Below are 18,476 nucleotides of genomic sequence, written 5' to 3'. Positions count from 1 at the left end.
GCCATTACATTAAATCGATGAGACATCTCCTGTCTGAGAGGAAGCTCATAAACCAACTTGCCAGGGACCTGATCAGGTGTCCTGTCCTTTAAAGACCCGCCATTGGTAGGTTAGTCTCACTCCTGTTATCAGGTTCAGTGGAGATGGGATCAGCATCTCTCCCATGTCTGGATACCAACTTTAATGATCTGATTTAGTCAAAAGCTCAGTATTTGAATTTGCGGATCAAAAAGTAATAACTACTATGGTTTGATTATAGATGCATTCTGCTCTGTTTAGTATTCCATATATGTTATGGCCTTATGTCGAAATTGTGCAGCAGTTCTGCTTAAAGACACCAGTTGATGTAGCACAGGACTACACAGAGTAAACATTACAGATTCCATCTCTGTGCTGAGCTGGCTGATCTCAGTCAGGATGACAGGAATGCTACATTTCACTTCCGCATGTCTAAGCTAGGATTGTACTCGGCTGTGATGCACCCTGCCTGAAACTCAGCTCCTTCAGGGGTGGGGGGGAATCTGAACCCCAGTGAGAGTCAGCGACGTCAGGGAAGGAGAAGACCTGAACTCCAGTGAGTCAATGCCTACAGGAGAGGAGGGGAGAACATAAGGACATAAGAAATAAGAGCAAGAGTAGGCCATTTAGCACTTTGAGCCTGCTCTGCCATTCAACAAGATCATGGTTGATCTTCTATCTCAACTCCATCTACCCACATTATCCCCATATCCCTTGATTCCCTTACTACCCAAAAATTTATTGACTTCTGTCTTGGATATACTCAATGACTGAGTATCCATGGTGCGCTGGGGTAGAGAATTCCAAAGATTCACAACCCTTTGAGTGAGCAATTTCTCCTTATCTCAGTCCTAAATGGCTGACCCCTTATCCTGAGACTGTGACCTTGTGTTCCAGATTCACCAGCCAGGGGAAACATTTTCTCAATATCTACCTGATCAAGCCCCTTAAGAATTTTATGTGTTTCAATTGGATTGCCTCCCATTCTTTTAAACTCCAGATTGTATAGGCCCAATTTACTCAGCCTCTCATCATAGGACAACCCTCTCATCCCAGAAACCAATATACTGAGCTTTTGCTGTACTGCCTCCAAGTCAAGTATATTCTTCCTTAGATATGGAGACCAACACTTTGCACAGTACTCCATGTGTGGTCTCACGAAAGCCCTGCACAATTGTAATGAGACCTCCTTATTTTTGTATTTCAATCTTTTTGCAATAAAGGCCAACATGCAATTTGCCTTCCTATTTTCTTTTTGTACCTGCATGCTAACTTTCTCTGTTCCTCGCATGAGCACACCCAAGTCCCTTGGAACATCGATATTTACAAGATTCACACCTTTAAAAAAAATATTTTGCTTTTCTATTCTTAATACCAAAGTGAATAAATTCACACTGTGCCACACGATACACTGTCACCTTGTTGCCCACTCAACTTGTCCATATCTCTTCACAGGCACTTTGTGTCCTCCTTACAGCTTAAATTCCCACCTAGCTTTGTATCGTCAGCAAACCTAGGTACATTACTCTTGGTCTCTTCATCTCAGTCATTAATATAGATTGTAAATAGCTGAGGCCTCAGCACGGATCCTTGTGGCACTCCACTAGTCATAGCCTGCCAACTTGAAAATGCCCTGCTTATCCCCACACTTTGCTTCCTATCCATTAACCAATCCTCTATCCATGCTAATATATTACCCCCAACTCCATGAGCCTTTGCGTATTAACCTTTTGTGTGGCATCTTATCAAATACCTTTTGGAAATCCAAGTATACTACATCTATTGGCTCCCCCTTATCAACCCACTAGTTACATCATCAAAAAGCTCTAATAAATTTGTCAAACATGATTTCCCTTTTGTAAAACTATGTTGACTTTGTCTGATCATACTATAATTTTCTAAGTGCATTGTTAAGACTTCATTAATAACAGATTCCAGCATTTTTCCCAATGATTGATGTCAGGTTAACTGGCCTGTAGTTCCCTATTTTCTTGCTCCCACCTTTCTTTAATAGCAGTGTTGCAAATGTTAACTTCCAGTCTGTTGGGACCATTCTATATCTAGGGAATTTTGGAAAATCATAACCACCGCATTCACTATCTCTGTAGCTATCTCTTTTAGAACCCTAGGATGTAGGCCATCAGATGCTGGGGATTTGTCAGATTTTAGTCCTTTAAGTTTCTCCAATTTTTTTTGTTTTCTGGTATTAAGAAACTTGACCATGTGGCTATATGTGGTTCATAACAGACTCTCTGTAATTTCTTTGTTTCAGGTACCTGACGCTGTATCACCAGAGACTTTTGTCACAGTGTCTCTGTGCCTGGCACTGCTTTGTGCAACAGCGCTACACTGTGGCTATCTCTTTGCAGGAACATCAGTTGCTGAGGAAGGGACTGCATGCACTGCACTGGGCTGTACAACTGACGCAGATTCAGGAGGAATTTCTGGAGAGAAGGCAATGCACAAGGCTCCTGGCTCATTTCTTTAAGCGAGTGAGTAGAGCAATCAGTCGAATCACACAATTGAAAAGTGGGCAGAATTTTACTCCTGGTGAAAAAAGGATAAAAGCCGTAGCTGAGATCATCGTACAGGGTTTTCTGTTTGTTCCTTGGGCAGCTACACATTTACCTGGATAACAGCAAGTGAAAATGTTTCCTTGGGCATAGAAAGTTAGGATTCATCTATGAGAGTAATTTGAAACACAGAAGCTGAAACTACGTGAAATTAATAAAAAGAGTAAAGAAACCCCAAAAATGTGTTAGTTACAATGGAGACATATTTGCAGCTGCTTTCCTGCAACATTAAAAGTTTGAAATAAAACGTTTTGCGCACATTTTCTCTTTAAAGTAACTTTGTGAAGATGGTTATGTTGTGAATTTTATCTTTACCCCCTCCCCTGAACAGTGGAGAGATGCAGGCAGTCCCAGCCAGTGTCAGCTGGTGGCAGGAGCTCCGAAAACAGTTGGAAAATCCTGTGCTATTCACCTGAGGAAGTCGGTCACACTGCAGCCGAGTGGGACTAAAATTTTCAGACCTTGGAGGAGTCAACAAGAGCCTGGACAATCATTGAGCTTGGCCAGTTTGCAGGGGCAGTAAGTGTGAACATTGATACTACAATAGTGCAAAGACAGTTGATGTACTTTAAACTTAGTACAAGGATTTTACAATTGACCTCATGCTGCAGGGCATAGAATTGATCCTAGAACCTTCCTCCTCCTTGTGAAATTCAGTACCACATCAGGCAGAGTAGGTACCCACAGGATCATTGAGGGATGCTGAATTGTGACGTGAGATATATCTTGCCATTGACCCATTGCAGCTTACTGTGTACCATGTGTGTGAAATCTTTTGGGATGCTAGCTGCATGATTTCATATATAGAAACTAAGCTGAAATTCACATATATCAGTATTAAGAGATGGTGCAGATTTCAGGGGAACTGTGAATGTAGCCAGAGAACATGAATTATGTAAATAATATAGAGCCAGCTGGTGCTGCTCAACTGAGGATTGTCCTTCTCCCTCATGCAGTGTAGGTGTGTCAGTAATCAGTCTTGACTATGTATAAACTGCTTTAAAGTGTGGCCCCCGGCAGGGATCTGACTTCTTGAGATTTGTCCTCATTCATCTCCTGCTTGATGAAAAGCTTTTTTCCAGCTTCAGACCCTGAAGGGGTTGTTGGTCTGACACTAATGGATTCATGCACTTGGTGCAGCGTACACAGCTCTCTGTCGGATCCTTTGCTCTGTGCTATGCTTGTTCATCCAGTTTTTTCCATGCAGTGTCTATTTGAGCCTGTGTTGGTCAGGTACTGTGTCCTGTCTGTGTCTTTTGAGTGTGAGTGCAGCTTGAATCTGACACTGAGTCATTTAAAGGTACCGAGGTTGGAGCTGGTTTGCAGGCAAGTGCTGCTGTCAAGGGTCATGTTCACCAAACACAGACCAGAGAACATGCCGGGAGAATTCTGTAGTATGGACTGGGACAAATTCTTTTCCACCATGTATTTGTTGCTTGGAAGAAGGAGATTTTATTAATAGAGCAGGAAGCAATGTACAGGATGTTCAGTGTTAACTCTCCCTGCAAGTGTGCCTGAAACAGTGGTGTTTGAACGAATAACATCTCCGTGCTTTTTAAACTCATGCTTTAGGCCAAGTTTAGATTCATATCTCCATGATTCTGATGCTGTGAAGCTGAATGAGTATGCCATTCGCAGGCTGTCAGTGCTGCTTTGTATACTGCTGCTGACAGGTTGTATTTGTTGCCAGTTGTTCCCTTCCCTGTGGCAAAGAAGGTCTCACTTCCACTCTGCACCCTCTTCAATCTTTGTTGAAATAGGAGCTTACATTCCGGGGAACTGCAGTGGGAACTTGTGCCCTAATACTGGGATCCTGGCTCTCAGATAATCACCAGAACCTTGAAATTGTACTCTGAATATTAGCATTACAACATTTTCTAGCATTGCTTCATAATCTAGTGTTCACACAATGTAATATCAAGGCCATAAATATAAGGTAGTTACAAATAAATTTAATAGGGAATTCAGGAGAAACTGCTTTACCCAGAGAGTGGTTAGAATGTGGAACTCATTACCACAGGGAGTTGTTAGTAGTTGAGGCAAATAACAGAAATACATTCAAAGGGAAGCTAGATACGCTCATGCGGGAGAAAGGAACTAAAGAATACATTGATGGGGTTAGGCAAAGAGGGGTGGGAGGAGGACTTATTGGGCTGAATGGCCTGTTTTTGTGCAGTCAGTATATTGTAATGCTTTGAAAGACCTCAGAATTTAATCTCCGTTCTTCTTACATGAGGGGTGGAGAGACGAACATTCAAGTGTATCCAGTGTGTGAAGTTGAGGTGTGGCTGTTTGCTGCATTCACTTCCATGAATGATGCAGCCTGCAGCATCTTGGCAAATTACTGTTGTTCCTATGAATGATGGAAACCTTTCCCTTACAACCCTTTACAGAATGGCTGTTTTGTAAATGTTTCAGTTCCTATCGAATGCCCAGGCCCAGGTTTTAAAGGTCCATTAAACAGTGTTTTCTAATGAATGTTGTTTTCAGGTGTCTAGTGTGCACTATCTATGAACAATTGTCAGCCCGACTGAAGACCCTTGTGTTTCAGAAATGGATGCAGAGGACAAAGTCAAAAAGAATGGAAAGGAAAGCACGGGAAACGTGGTCTCAGGAGTGTGTCAGGTACCGAGTTCTACAGACCCCAACCTCACCCATGCACTGTAATGTTACCTCAACGCTAGAGTCAAGCATTGACCTGCACAAGAATGCGTGGTTATCACATCTCCTGCTCTGAACAAAACCTCACCTGTCTGACACTTGCACCACTCCAATTCCCCTGTGTGACACTTGCACCACTCCAATTCACCTGTATGCATTGGAGACTTGGGCTGTCTTGCAAGTGGACCAGGCAACATTTGACATAGTGGACAGTGCCATCTTCACCACATCTGTGGCATTCGGTGGTGTGACCACGTCACCAATTGTTTGGTCGAATGATCAACCCCACCTCCCCAAAGGTCACAAATGCTGAAAAGTGTTGATTACAGTTTGGGCATGTGACCAGGCTTGACTTGTCACATAGGCTCTCAGTGCCTCTGAGGTGTTATCTTCCAAAGACCTGGAATCGTCCCTTGGACGGCCACTAGCACTTGATTCTCAACCCAGAATATCGTGATCTTCTGCGCCATGAGGAGGGCCTAGGCCTGTGAGATGGAGAAGTACGATCCACTAAGCAATACTCGGAAGGAACCTCCTACAGTGACCAAATTAATAAATGAGAGTGCACATCTCATTTTGAGGACTAAGAAGAAAAACTGTAAATGTTGTAAACTTGAAATAAAAGCTGCAGATGCACAGCAGGTCTGTTAACATTGGGAAGAAAAAAAAGTTAACATTTTGGGTCGGGCCTTTTGCTGATAAAAACTTGCAGATCTTGACTGGCCTGCTATGCGTTTCCAGCATGTTAAGGTTTGTTCCATGGCCATGCCTGGTCCTAGGTTTCTCTAACCCTGTCTGCCATCTATTCCTTGATGCTAGGCTTTCATTTGGCTTCACCCAGCATATTACATTAATTACCTAAACTCTTTTGTAGAAATGAAATGAAGTTATCCAAATCTCATGATTCCTTTCTTGGTGCATTCTTTAGTCATTTTATATTTACGGGGCTTTAAAAAGGTTATTGTAAGCAAAACCTTCCATCAAACTTGTTCTTATATCAGAGTCAAATAACAAGAGAGTTAACAGAAAACAATTGAACCAGTGAATTTTTCTGGATTATCTATCACCATCTTAGAAAGTATTGCAAAAAGTGATGATTTTTTTTTCCCATAAAGTAAGCTACAGGCAATGCCCAATTCCATGCTCCAGTGAAAGCTTTGTTCTTCACAGACAGTCACCAGAATGTGATAGTCTTAAAGAGGTTGACTTTTTATATCTTGACCCAGAATGATGGCACACTGGTGGTAAAGAGTCAGTGATTTTTGGGATCTCTAATTGAAGCCATAATTCTTCAGTATTCTCCTTTTCCCCTTTGCAGGAAGGTAGCTATGCACTGGCTTCAGGCTGTACGTAGTCAGAGACTGGGGGAGCTGCCTCTGAGCACACCGAACAAGAGGGACAGGCGCATACTGGCAGGTGAGAATAGTATCCTGAGAGTAGGGTGATGCTTGATGAGGTTTTTGAACAGTTGTTGATGTCTCCTTATTGTGAGAATGAAGTTTCTCCTAAGCGCTGGCCATTCATGGATGGTTTTCTGTAAATCCCTTACAGCTACTCTTGAGGTCCACACCCAGAAACAAGCTGCGTGTACAAAAGATGTATGGCTACTGGTGGGGAAGAGGAGGCTGTGGGCAAAGCTTAATGCTAGGCATCTTTACAACAAGGGAACACTAGTAATCTGTGCACTACTCACAGGAGCCAACTGCAGACAGTTGCAACTGTAAGTATTTAGGCTCAGAAGGGGAGAGCTGAACAAGATTGGAATAATTCCTTTTCATTTTTTACTGTAACAGTACAGTAAGTTATAACATACAATAATTATTGATTTACTGTATCAATTTTTTTCCTAGTTTTTTCCTCTCATAGTCCCTTCTTTGAATATTTCCTTTCCGGGGAAGGAGTGGGTGAGGTGAGACTCATTCTAGCTCTGGGATGTCATTTGCTGAAGTGAAGAAAAATATAAAAGTTTGGGATGAGGTGAACTGAATCACAGTAGTTCAATGCTCAGTGTGTACAAGCAGCTTCCAGGTGTGATAGTACCATAGAATGATACAGCACAGAAGGAGGCCATTCGACCAATCATGCCTGTGCCTGTTCTTTGAAAAAGCTATCCAATTAGCCTCGCCCCCCCTGCTTCTTCCCCATAGCCCTTCAAGTATTTATTCCTTTGAAAGTTATTCTTGAATCTGCTTCCACTACTCTTTCAGTTAGTGCATTCCAGATCATCACAACTTGCTGGATAATTTTTTTCCCCCTTCTGTTGCCTCTGGTTCTTTTGCCAAGTACCTTAAATCTTTGCCTTCTGGTTACCAGCCTTTCTGTCACTGGAAACAGTGTCTCCTTATCTACTCAATCAAAGCTGTTGAACCAGACAGGACAGAAGGTCCCAGATTCCATCCCTATTCTGTGCTGAGTAAACTAATCTCAGTTGGATGACGTTAGGCATCCTACCACTGTCCTCAGCTTCCCTGGACCAGGAATGAGTTTCTGATCACTATTGAGTGATTGCTGCTGGAAAGCCCACGTGTGGACATCTGGTGTAGGACAGGATTAGGCTCAGCTTTGATGGCCAGTGAGTCTTCTGAGATTCAGTCGAGGTTCACATGAAGGATGGCATTTAGGGAGGTGTCAGAGGAAAACAAGCACACAGGGAACCAAACTGTCAGTGCTTTCAGGAGATGTGGGGAGAACAAATGTAGGAGAAAAAGATGACGAACCTTCTCTAAACTTCACCCAGGGCAGCAGAAATGCTTGGCTGAGAGCAGGAGGAACCCTGTAGATGCTGCTGTCATCATGTGGTGACTCCTGTTCATGCACTCTATTGCTGTGTGTAATTGTCCCTCAGTGTGGAGTGTGGCGCACTGCATGGGGTGAATCTGTCAGTGTTTATATTAATTAGCTGGGGTTTATGTGAAGTTCCTGTGATGCAGTAAAATGCCGAATGATTTTTTTAAGTCTTTAAATACTGCTGGGTTATTCATGTGTCACCACAGCACTGACCTGTACATTGTGTGTTTCTGTTCACCAGGGGTTGCTTTGATGCATGGGCACGGTTTACTGAACAAAAGACTACCTGCCAACATGTCCTAGAAAGGAGCCACATAGACAATTTGCGGAGTTTCTTCCTGCAGTGGTGCACAATGTTACAGCTAAAACGTGAAGAGAAAGTGACTGTCTTGCACCTTTTCCAACTGTGCCACACAAAAACGCGGCGACAAACAACAGGTTTGGATATAAGAACAAGTCATTTTCTCTTTTGCACGTCCACAATAACTGTGTTGCAAATGTACAAATTTGCTCATTTAATTTTAATTAGAGCTTAAAAGTAAGAACTTGCAATGTTATAGTGCCTTTCATGACCTCAGGACGTCCCAAAGTTCTTTACAGCTAATTCGGTATTTTTGAATTGTGGTCACTGTATAATTTAGGAACTACAGCAGCCAGTTTGCACACAGCAAGACCCCACAAACAGCAGTGTGATACTGACCAGATAATGTGTTTTAGTGATGTTGGTTTAGGGGTAAGTATTAGCCAGGACACTGGGGAGAACACCCTGCTCTTCGAATAGTGCCATGGGATACTTTACATCCATCTGAGAGGACTGGCAGGGCCTCATTTTAACACCTCATCCAAAAGTCGGCACCTCTGATAGTGCGGTACTCTTTTTGTACCACACTGGCATGTTGACCTGGATTGTGTGCTCAAGACGCTGGAGTTTCTTATTTCCTTGACCAATTTATACAAGGTTTTTATTTCCCTTGGTTTTCTATTTTAAATTGCTGTTGGTTGCCCATTGATGTGACAGCAATCTGAACGAACAGATTGTTCATCATGAGTGTAGTGAACAGACCCACGTATGAAATAAATTTTTTGAAACAGGAACAGGCCAACAAGCCTTTCTCTTTTTGATGGATTGACCTAATGTTGCCATGTCCTCTCCTATTCTCAGTACATTACTGCCCCAGAGGGTAACGTATTCAAAGGAGGCCAGCTGTCGTTACTAATTTGCAGCTTAATTTGCATATATTTGCATGACACCAAATTTTGGGGAGGGGGTGGTATAGTTAATACTGAGAGAGACTGCAACAAAATAAAAGATAAAGTTCATAAACTTGCAGAATGGGCATGAAATTAGCAGATTAATTTCCATATAGATGAGTGTGAGGCAGTGCATTTTTGGTAGGAGAAATAAGAAGGCCACAGACCTTTTCAAGACTCCTTGGAAAATAGTCTAACTGGGCACGGGTACCAAAGGGATCAAGAAGTACAGATGCAAATCATTTAAAGCAGCAATGCAGGTTTACAAGGCCATAAAAATACAAGCAAAGCACTGGGGCTCATTTTTAGAGGAATAAAATTAAAAAGCAGAGAGGTTATGTTAAATATGTATAACCTTAGTTATAGACCATACAGTACTGTGCGCAGTTCTGGTCACCATATTACTAAATGGGGATAGAGGGAAGACGAAGCAGACGAGGTCTCTTTCTCCAGAAAAGAGAAGGCTGAGATGTGTCTTGCTAGAGGGCTTTAATATTATTGGTGTTGACAGGGAAGATGTAGAAAAAATGTTTTCACTTGAAGGAGAGTCCAAAATTAGGATCATCAATATAAAGTGGTCACTAATAAATAGCGAATTCAGGAGAAACTTCTTTACCCAGAGTGGCTAGAATGTGGAACTCATTACCAGATGGAGTATTTGATGCAAATGGCATAAATGTATTTAAGGGGAAACTAGATAAATACGAGGGAGAAAGGAATAGATAGGTATGCAGATAGGGTTAATGAAGTGGAGTGAGAGAAGGCTCATATGGAACATAAACACCAGCACCCCAGTTGGGCTGAACGGCCTATTTCTGTGTGGTGAATTCTGTGTAATTCAATTGGGAAAAATTGAACGTTTTTGGAATGGATCCCATTCTGCTCACTGTGAATTTTACACCCCTATTTGGTCTAAGTGAGCATCATAGGCCCAGAATGTTCAAGTAAACCTTTCTAGCAGCATGTAGTCCAGGATCTGCTGTTCTGCACCTGGATCTGCAGTGAACTTGATAGATGAATGTAAATTGCTGAGTCCAAGATCCTTTACAGCACACTTACATAGCTCACTGGTACCCTCTGGTGATTGATGCCAGATATTGCAATGATTCACAGGCGTCCACACATGTGGGCCTTGATGATGTTCTTTGGATGATTTAGAATGGTTCTATTTGGTGACTCAGGTTCTATAAAAGAAAGGCATGAATAGCAAGGCCCTAATATTCATAGATTTGTACAGCAAGGCGGCCATTCAGCTCACCATGCCAACTCTTTGAAATAATGTGTGTTGTCAGCAATGGCTCAGTTGGTAGCACTCACCTCTGAGTCAGAAAGTTGTGGGTTCAAGCCCACTCCAAGACTCAAGTGCAAAAGTCAAGGTTGACACTTCAGTGCTGTATTGAGGGAGTGTTGCACTGTGGTGGGTGCTGTCTTTTGGATGAGACGTTAAACCCAGGCCCTGTCTGCCCTCTCAGGTGGATGTAAAAGATCCCCTGTCACTATTTTGAGGAAGAGCAGTGGAGTTACCTTTTGGTGTCCTGGCCAATGTTTATCCCTCAATCAACATCACTAAAACAGTTTATCTGTTTGTTATCACATTGCTGTTTGTGGGAGCTTGCTGTGCACAAATTGGCTGCAGCATTTCTTACATTACAACAGTGATTGAACTTCAAAAGTACTTCATTGGCTGTAAAATGCTTTCGGAAGTCCTGTTGTTGTGAAAGACACTTTATAAATGCTGGGTTTTTTGTTGCACTCCCCTGCTGTTTCCCCATAGCCCTGGAAACTTTTCCCTTTTAAGTATTTATCCAATTCCCTTATGAAAGTTACTGCTGAATCCACTTTGCCACCCTTGAGGTAGTACATTCCAGATCATCATAACTCGCAACTTTACCACTCAGCAGCGTGGGTGTATACAGGAGCAGCAGAATCTCTCATTTTGGTCACTGCTGGCTTGCATTGTATAGCCATGTGCAGGGTATGTGGTGCTTGTGATTTGAACTATAGCCAGTTGAAGGTGGGAGGAATTAGAAGTTGAGCTGGAGAATATAAGGCATTCAATTTGCTGGAATTGCATTGAGCTACATTGTTCATGACTGAATTGCTGGGCTGGCCTGGAGCTGCTTTGGTTGAACTTTGTTAGTGCTGCCTGGAAGGTGGCACAGATTGTGTTTCAAAGAATGGCATGCTGTACACTGGAAGAAACCGAGCTCCCTGCAGTGGAGAGCAGAGGGAGGCTCTCTCACCCTGGCTTTCCTCCCTTCCTACGCCACCCCCTCATCCCCCTTTCCCCCTCCTGCCCTCCATTTATACGAACATACGACTTAGGAGCAGGAGTAGGCCATTCAGCCGTGGCTGATCTGATTGTGGCCCTAACTTTGCTTTCCTGTCTACCTGCTTTAACCTTTGACTCCCTTGTCAATTAAGAATCTATCTAACTCAGCATTAAAAATCTTCAGTGACCCTGCCTCCACCGCTCTCTGGGGATGAGAATTCCACAGATGAACGACCCTCTGGGAGAGAAAAATTTCTCCTGATCTCCATCACAAATGGGAGACCCCTTATTTTAAAACTGTGTTCCCTAGTTCTAGTCTTTCCCACATTGTCTCAGCATCCATCCTGTCAAGTCCCCAAAGGATCTTGTATGTTTCAATAAGATCATCTCTCATTCTTCTAAACTCTATTGGATACAGGCCCAACCTGTCCAACCTTTCCTCATAAGATAACCCCTTCATCCCAGGAATCAGTCGAGTGAACCTTCTCTGAACTGCTTCTAATGCAAATCCTTTCTTAAGTAAGGAGACCAGAACTGTACACAGTACTTCAAATGTGGTCTCACCAACGTAGCAAAACTTCCCTACTTTTATACTCGATTCCCCTTGCAGGCTGATGGAGAAAGTGAAGGCGCTTGGGGTCCAAGGTGTACTAGCTCGATGGATAAAGAACTGGCTGGGCAACAGGAGACAGAGAGTAGCAGTAGAAGGGAGTTTCTCAAAATGGAGACGTGTGACCAGTGGTGTTCCACAGGGATCCGTGCTGGGACCACTGTTGTTTGTGATATACATTAATGATTTGGAGGAAAGTATAGGTGGACTGATTAGCAAATTTGCAGACGACACTAAGATTGGTGGAGTAGCAGATAGTGAAGGGGACTGTCAGAGAATACAGCAGAATATAGATAGATTGGAGAGTTGGGCAGAGAAATGGCAGATGGAGTTCAATCAGGGCAAATGCGAGGTGATGCATTTTGGAGGATCCAATTCAAGAGTGAACTATACAGTAAATGGAAAAGTCCTGGGGAAAATTGATGTCCAGAGAGATTTGGGTGTTCAGGTCCACTGTTCCCTGAAGGTGGCAACGCAGGTAAATAGAGTGGTCAAGAAGGCATACGGCATGCTTTCCTTCATCGGACGGGGCATTGAGTACAAGAGTTGGCAGGTCATGTTACAGTTGTATAGGACTTTGGTTCGGCCACATTTGGAATACTGCGTACAGTTCTGGTCGCCACATTATCAAAAGGATGTGGATGCTTTGGAGAGGGTGCAGAGGAGGTTCACAAGGATGTTGCCTGGTATGGAGGGCGCTAGCTATGAAGAGAGGTTGAGCAGATTAGGATTATTTTCATTAGAAAGACGGAGGTTGAGGGGGGACCTGATTGAGGTGTACAAAATCATGAGAGGTATAGACAGGGTGGATAGCAAGAGGCTTTTTCCCAGAGTGGGGGTTTCAATTACTAGAGGACACGAGTTCAAAGTGAAAGGGGAAAAGTTTAGGGGGGATATGCGTGGAAAGTTCTTTACGCAGAGGGTGGTGGGCACCTGGAACGCATTGCCAGCGGAGGTGGTAGAAGAGGGCACGATGGATTCTTTTAAGATGTATCTAGACAGATACATGAATGGGCAGGAAGAAAAGAGATACAGAACCTTAGAAAATAGGCGACATGTTTAGAGAGAGGATCTGGATCGGCGCAGGCTTGGAGGGCCGAAGGGCCTGTTCCTGTGCTGTAATTATCTTTGTTCTTTGTTTGTTCTTATCTTAAACGACAACATTCCATTTGCCTTCCTAATCACTTGCTGTGCCTGCATACTAACCTTTTGTGATTCATGTACCAGGACACCCAGATCACCTAATGCAGAGTTCTGCAATCTCTCCATTTAAACAATATGCTGCTTTTCTAGTTTTCCTGTCAAAGTGGACAATTTCACATTTTCAAACATTATACTCCATCTGTCAAATTTTTGCTCACTCACTTAACCTATCTATATCCTTTTGCAGACCCCTTATGTCCTCTTCACAGCTTACTTTTCTACAAATTTAGCAACCATACATTCTGTCCCTTCATCCAAGTCATTGATATAGATTGTAAATAGTTGAGGCCCCAGCACCGATCCCTATGTCTCTCCACTAGTTACAGCTTGTGAATTCGAAAATGCCCCATTTATCCCTACTCTCTGTTTCCTGTTAACTAACCAATCCTCTATCAATGCTAATATGTTACCCCCTATACCATGAGCTCTTATTTCTTCCCTCCTTCCCCTCCCTTATGTGGCCAGACCAGAGGAGCTGATTTCACATAAATGTAAGTTCAGGGCCTTCGCTGTTTCATTCAAACTGGCCTTACTTTCTGTGTCCCTGTTTAGCTCTTGGCGATTGGAATCATGGGGAGAATGATGACTTCATCCAGGATGGAGTAAGTGAAACCTGTGTCCAAGTGGAGGATGCCCAGGTATCACGGCAAGAACCCTATTTACTGGACAGTATTCATCCTGACCAGACACTGCAGCCAGCATTCCAGGACTGGAGAAAGGAGGCTTACAGAGTGCAGCTGGCTAGGTATGATCTGGGGTGGGGAATGGGTGAGGGTAGGGACTGGGGATGTGGTTTTTGGAGAGTCTTTAGTTTGGACCTGGAAGGAAGCAGGTGAATTCAGGGATATCGTTGAGGCTAAGTTTTGGAGTCCAGTCCCCAAAGAACGAGTTGGTTTTCAGGAGTTTATGTGCATATTTTGGCACTGAATTGGTGATCTTGTATCCAGTGAGTTTTGCAGGATCCTGACATGGAGCCGTTTGGAGGATGCTCTGAAACCCTCGCCTGAGGAGTTCTTCCAACTGCATCTGCAGGGATTCAGCAAACATCTCCCTCAACAGGATTGCAAGGTCACATCATCGGGTACAGAAGAGTCGTCTGACACTAACTGCAGCTCCCCGGAACAGGTAGATGGAGAATACATGCTTGAGACCCCCGATTGTGATATTTTCTCAATAGATGAGTAATAATGTCCAGGCAGCGACGTTTGAGGCTAGGAAACTATTACCTCCTACACGTTCTGAAAATGTTAGTGTTTCTGTCAAGAGTTCAAACGTTAGTTATCCCAATGGTCCAGAGATTCCAGATATAAAACGGGCACCTAAATGTGCAATATGGTAGGCACATCTGTCCCACACTGTATATGTGGCACCTACCATATTGGATCAGGCTCCTCTGTAGGCATCCAGGGTGTATGCTGCAAGTATTAAAATGGAAATTAAGTATTAAATACGGGCCTTATGCTGGTTGGAGCAACCTTGTGTGATATTGAGCTGCCCAGAGCCCGATTCGCTGTGTGATAAGCTCACCCAGAAACATGTGGCACTAACAGACAGGAAGGACCCTTCAGCAGTGCAACTTAGAGTTGATCCACTGCCCTCATCCCATTTGGCCCATTGCCACTGTGCTTTCTCTCCAAAAGAGCTCTTCCATTGTCCCCATTTCCTTGCCCTTTTGCAATCCCGTTTACATTTTACTTTTCTAAAGCTAACTCCTTAATCACACAGCAGCACATTCTAAATCCGCCTATAACTGAAATACCTGCTCTATGCAGTGAAGGTAGGTTAGTCTTCTGGTTGTGCGTACCTGTTTGGAGGTGGGAACCTATCTAACACTGCTATGTTTTTGGCTGATGTTCAGTTTTGCATCCTGCCAGAGGACCTGTAAAATAAAATGAAAATCCAAATATAAAGGGTGTAACTGATTATTTGTGACATTTACTTGTAGGGAATTATGCTGCAACTAGTCAGGTTACATGAAGCAAGACCAATGAACAGACCTCACCTGGAGAGAGCAGGAAAGTGGCTTCAGCACAAAGTGGAGAAGCACCTGGTTGAGCAGCACCTGGTGCTTTGGGCTGCTCGGTTGCAACAGGTGTGCCAAGTGGAGCAGTTTCACCAACAGTCCCTGCTGGCACGGTACACGAGTATTAGTGTTGATATTCTGCTAACCGCTGTCTGCTCGCTTCTTTCTTCTTGGTTTTTGTTTTGCTCACCACCCCCCCGCATCCCGCCTGAAGGCACTGGCTCTCGCTGGGGTTCAAGGCCCCTCCTTTAAAGGCCTGCTTGGGTCTGCAAAAAAAACCCCGACCCAAGCCCGACAGAACCACATCCAACCCGGCCCGAGTCCTTCCATTTTTTCCTGCGTCCGACCCGACCCGACCATCAGTTAACTTACCTTCTGTTTTTCACTTTGTTACTGATCTGCACAAGCTTAAAATAACTGTAACAAAACCACCTTTCTAGTCCAAAAATTAAATTAACATTGGAGCCACTTACCTGTGATGGAGCGTGTCCGACCTGGCCCGACCCGAGCCCGAATGCCGGACCCAGAAGTGCAAACGGACCAGACCCAAACCCGACACATGTCATCGGGTTCGGGTCAGGTAGCCGGCCTCTTCTGAAGATGCCAGCACTCACTGGGTTGCAAATTCCACAAGTACCTTCCAACACTCAAATGTCCAGAAATTATTCGATCACAACAGGTATCACAGTCGAGCCTAATCCTTCCCACGCACTAATGAGGGCTGCTGGACAATAATCAGGAGGGAGACCCTGGTCTGATTTTCTATTCTCTCCTCTTCCCTCCGTATCCCCAGCCCAGGGAAAATTAGGCTAATCGTAGTGTTCCTCTGCTGCCACATGGTGATCAGCTAATGGCGTAGACTGTGGTTGGAGCCTGGAGTCAGGCTCAGGTCCACACTGAGTACTGTCTGTACCCATGGAGACATAAGGATGCTATTTGTTGTAACTCTTCTCTCCTTATAGTGTTTGGTACCACCAATCATTGTGCAGACAGAGTGAGAGGGCCTAGCTAGGGATTGCAGCCAACTCCTGCTTCACCATGCTTGGTGGAACGATAGCCTCCAGCTTCCTACTCATCAACGTTCCATCCAGGGACCAACTCGGTTTGGTTTCAACTGATTTTAACCCTGATTTAATGTAAATAGTTTTGTAAACTGCAGGTAACTAGTTGAATGAAACATTGAAACTGAGAAGCTTGAAAATGGGGAAAAAATTACAAAAATTAAGAGTTAGAAATTAGTAATTTTAACTGTTCTCCAAGCCAGTCTTCCTGCTTCAAATCTCTGAAATTTACATCTCATCCATTGCTGCAGCCCATGTTCTCATCAGCAGTGTCATTATGTGCCCTCCCCTCTTTTCCAAGCTCCAATGACTCCATGTTGCAGCAACTTAACTTCAAAATTCTTATCCTTGCTTTTAAATCCCTCTTTAGCTTCACCCTTCATATCCTTGTGATCCTTCTTCCCTTCACATAGCCCATATTTCCTTCATTCCGGCATGCGAGGCTGCTGATTCACCCACTATGATACTGTCCTTTAGAACGCCTAGCCAGTTCCCTCGTGTTAGTCAGGACTCAGTGGGTAGCACCATCAACTCTGAATCAGAAGTTTTTGGATTCAAGTCCCACTTCATCAAAGATCTGATCACAAAAATGTAGGCTGACACTCCAGTGTAGTACTGAGGGAGTGCTGCACTGTCAGAAGTGCCATCTTTCAGATGAGACATTAATTGAGGTCCCGGCTGCTCTCTCAGGTGGCTGTTAAAGATCCTATGGCACTATAGGAGGCAAGTTCACCCTGGTGCCCGAGCCAATATTTATTCCTCAATGTCATAAAAACAGATTACTTAGTCATTGTCACATTGCTATTTGAGAGAGCTTGCTGTATGCAAATTGACTGCAGCATTTCCTACATTACAACAGTGACTACACTTCAGATGTATTTTACTGGCTGGAAATCAGTTTGGGACATCCCGAGGATGTGAAAGGTGTGGTATAAATGCAAGTCTGTTTTTTTTCTGCCTTGCTACCTCCCTCCCTGTTTTCAAAGTTCTTTTGTTGGATATGAGGGCAGGATGGGAGGAGGGAATCGGAATGGGAGGTGACTGGTGTGGAGGATAAACACTGGCAGAGACCATTTGGGCCAAATGGCCTGTTTTGGGAAAATTGGAGAGCTATTTGCAGGAGGGGTGACTGAGAGCTAGTGTAACAGTGTTTGCAATCAGCCCAGCTGAACTGAGGTGACTGTTTGCCCTGTTGTGTTGCCTGCCTGGTTCCAGGATTCGGGACATCTGCTCAGGACTGGAGAAGAACTTGCAGTGGGAGGGGAAGGATCCAGTCGTTGTGGTCCATGTAGGTACCAGTGACAAAGGCAGGACAAGGAAAGAGGGTCTGCATAATCAATATGAGGAGCTCGACACCAATTCAAGAAGCAGAACCTCAAAGGTAATAATCTCTGGATTATTACCTGAGCCACGTGCAAATTGGCATAGGGCAAATAAGATTAGAGAAATGATCGCGTGGTTCAAAGACTAGTGTGGTAGAAGTAGGTTCAGGTTTGTGGGGCACTGGCACCAGTACTGAGGAAAGTGGTGGCTGTACTGTTGGGACGGTTTGCTCTTGAACCGTGCTGGGGCCGGTGTTCTAGCGAGCCACATAACTAGGGAAGTAGAGAGGGTTTTAAACTGAATAATGGCAAGGGATCAAATTTGGGAAGATATGGTAAATCAAAGAATAGAGACAAGGCAAGAGAGAAAGGTATTAATATGGAAATGATGAACAGACTGTGACAGGAAGGGACAGAGCATACAAATCCAGGAGTAAATCAACAGATAAGGCTAGAGGTTACAAAAATAATAAAAGGACAAAATTAAAGTCTCTGTATCTGAATGCATGTAGCATTCGAAACAAAACATGAACTGAGAGCGCAAATAGAAATAAATAAGATCTGATGGCCATTACAGAGACATGGCTGCAGGATGACATAGATTGGGACCTGAATATTGAATGGTACATGGCATTTAGGAAGGTCAGGAAGCTAGGAAAAGGTGGAGGGGTGGCTCTGTTAATTAATGATGGTAT

At 43.8% G+C, this 18,476-nt stretch overlaps 1 protein-coding gene across 1 annotated transcript in view; it reads left to right on the top strand.

Moving 5' to 3' along the window:
• LOC137352016 (uncharacterized) overlaps nt 1-18,476 on the top strand; it is a 59,739-nt gene that overhangs the window by 21,900 nt on the left and 19,363 nt on the right. The window contains exons 4-12 of the mRNA XM_068016993.1: nt 2,291-2,510; nt 2,923-3,110; nt 5,082-5,216; nt 6,571-6,668; nt 6,804-6,972; nt 8,281-8,477; nt 13,928-14,120; nt 14,323-14,500; nt 15,321-15,511. Coding sequence (XP_067873094.1) covers nt 2,291-2,510; nt 2,923-3,110; nt 5,082-5,216; nt 6,571-6,668; nt 6,804-6,972; nt 8,281-8,477; nt 13,928-14,120; nt 14,323-14,500; nt 15,321-15,511 — 1,569 coding nt within the window. The remainder of the gene's footprint in view (nt 1-2,290; nt 2,511-2,922; nt 3,111-5,081; nt 5,217-6,570; nt 6,669-6,803; nt 6,973-8,280; nt 8,478-13,927; nt 14,121-14,322; nt 14,501-15,320; nt 15,512-18,476) is intronic.

Source organism: Heterodontus francisci, chromosome 37 (assembly GCF_036365525.1).
Source record: "Heterodontus francisci isolate sHetFra1 chromosome 37, sHetFra1.hap1, whole genome shotgun sequence".
NCBI lineage: Eukaryota > Metazoa > Chordata > Chondrichthyes > Heterodontiformes > Heterodontidae > Heterodontus > Heterodontus francisci.
This window is presented reverse-complemented; position numbering and strand designations above follow the sequence as displayed.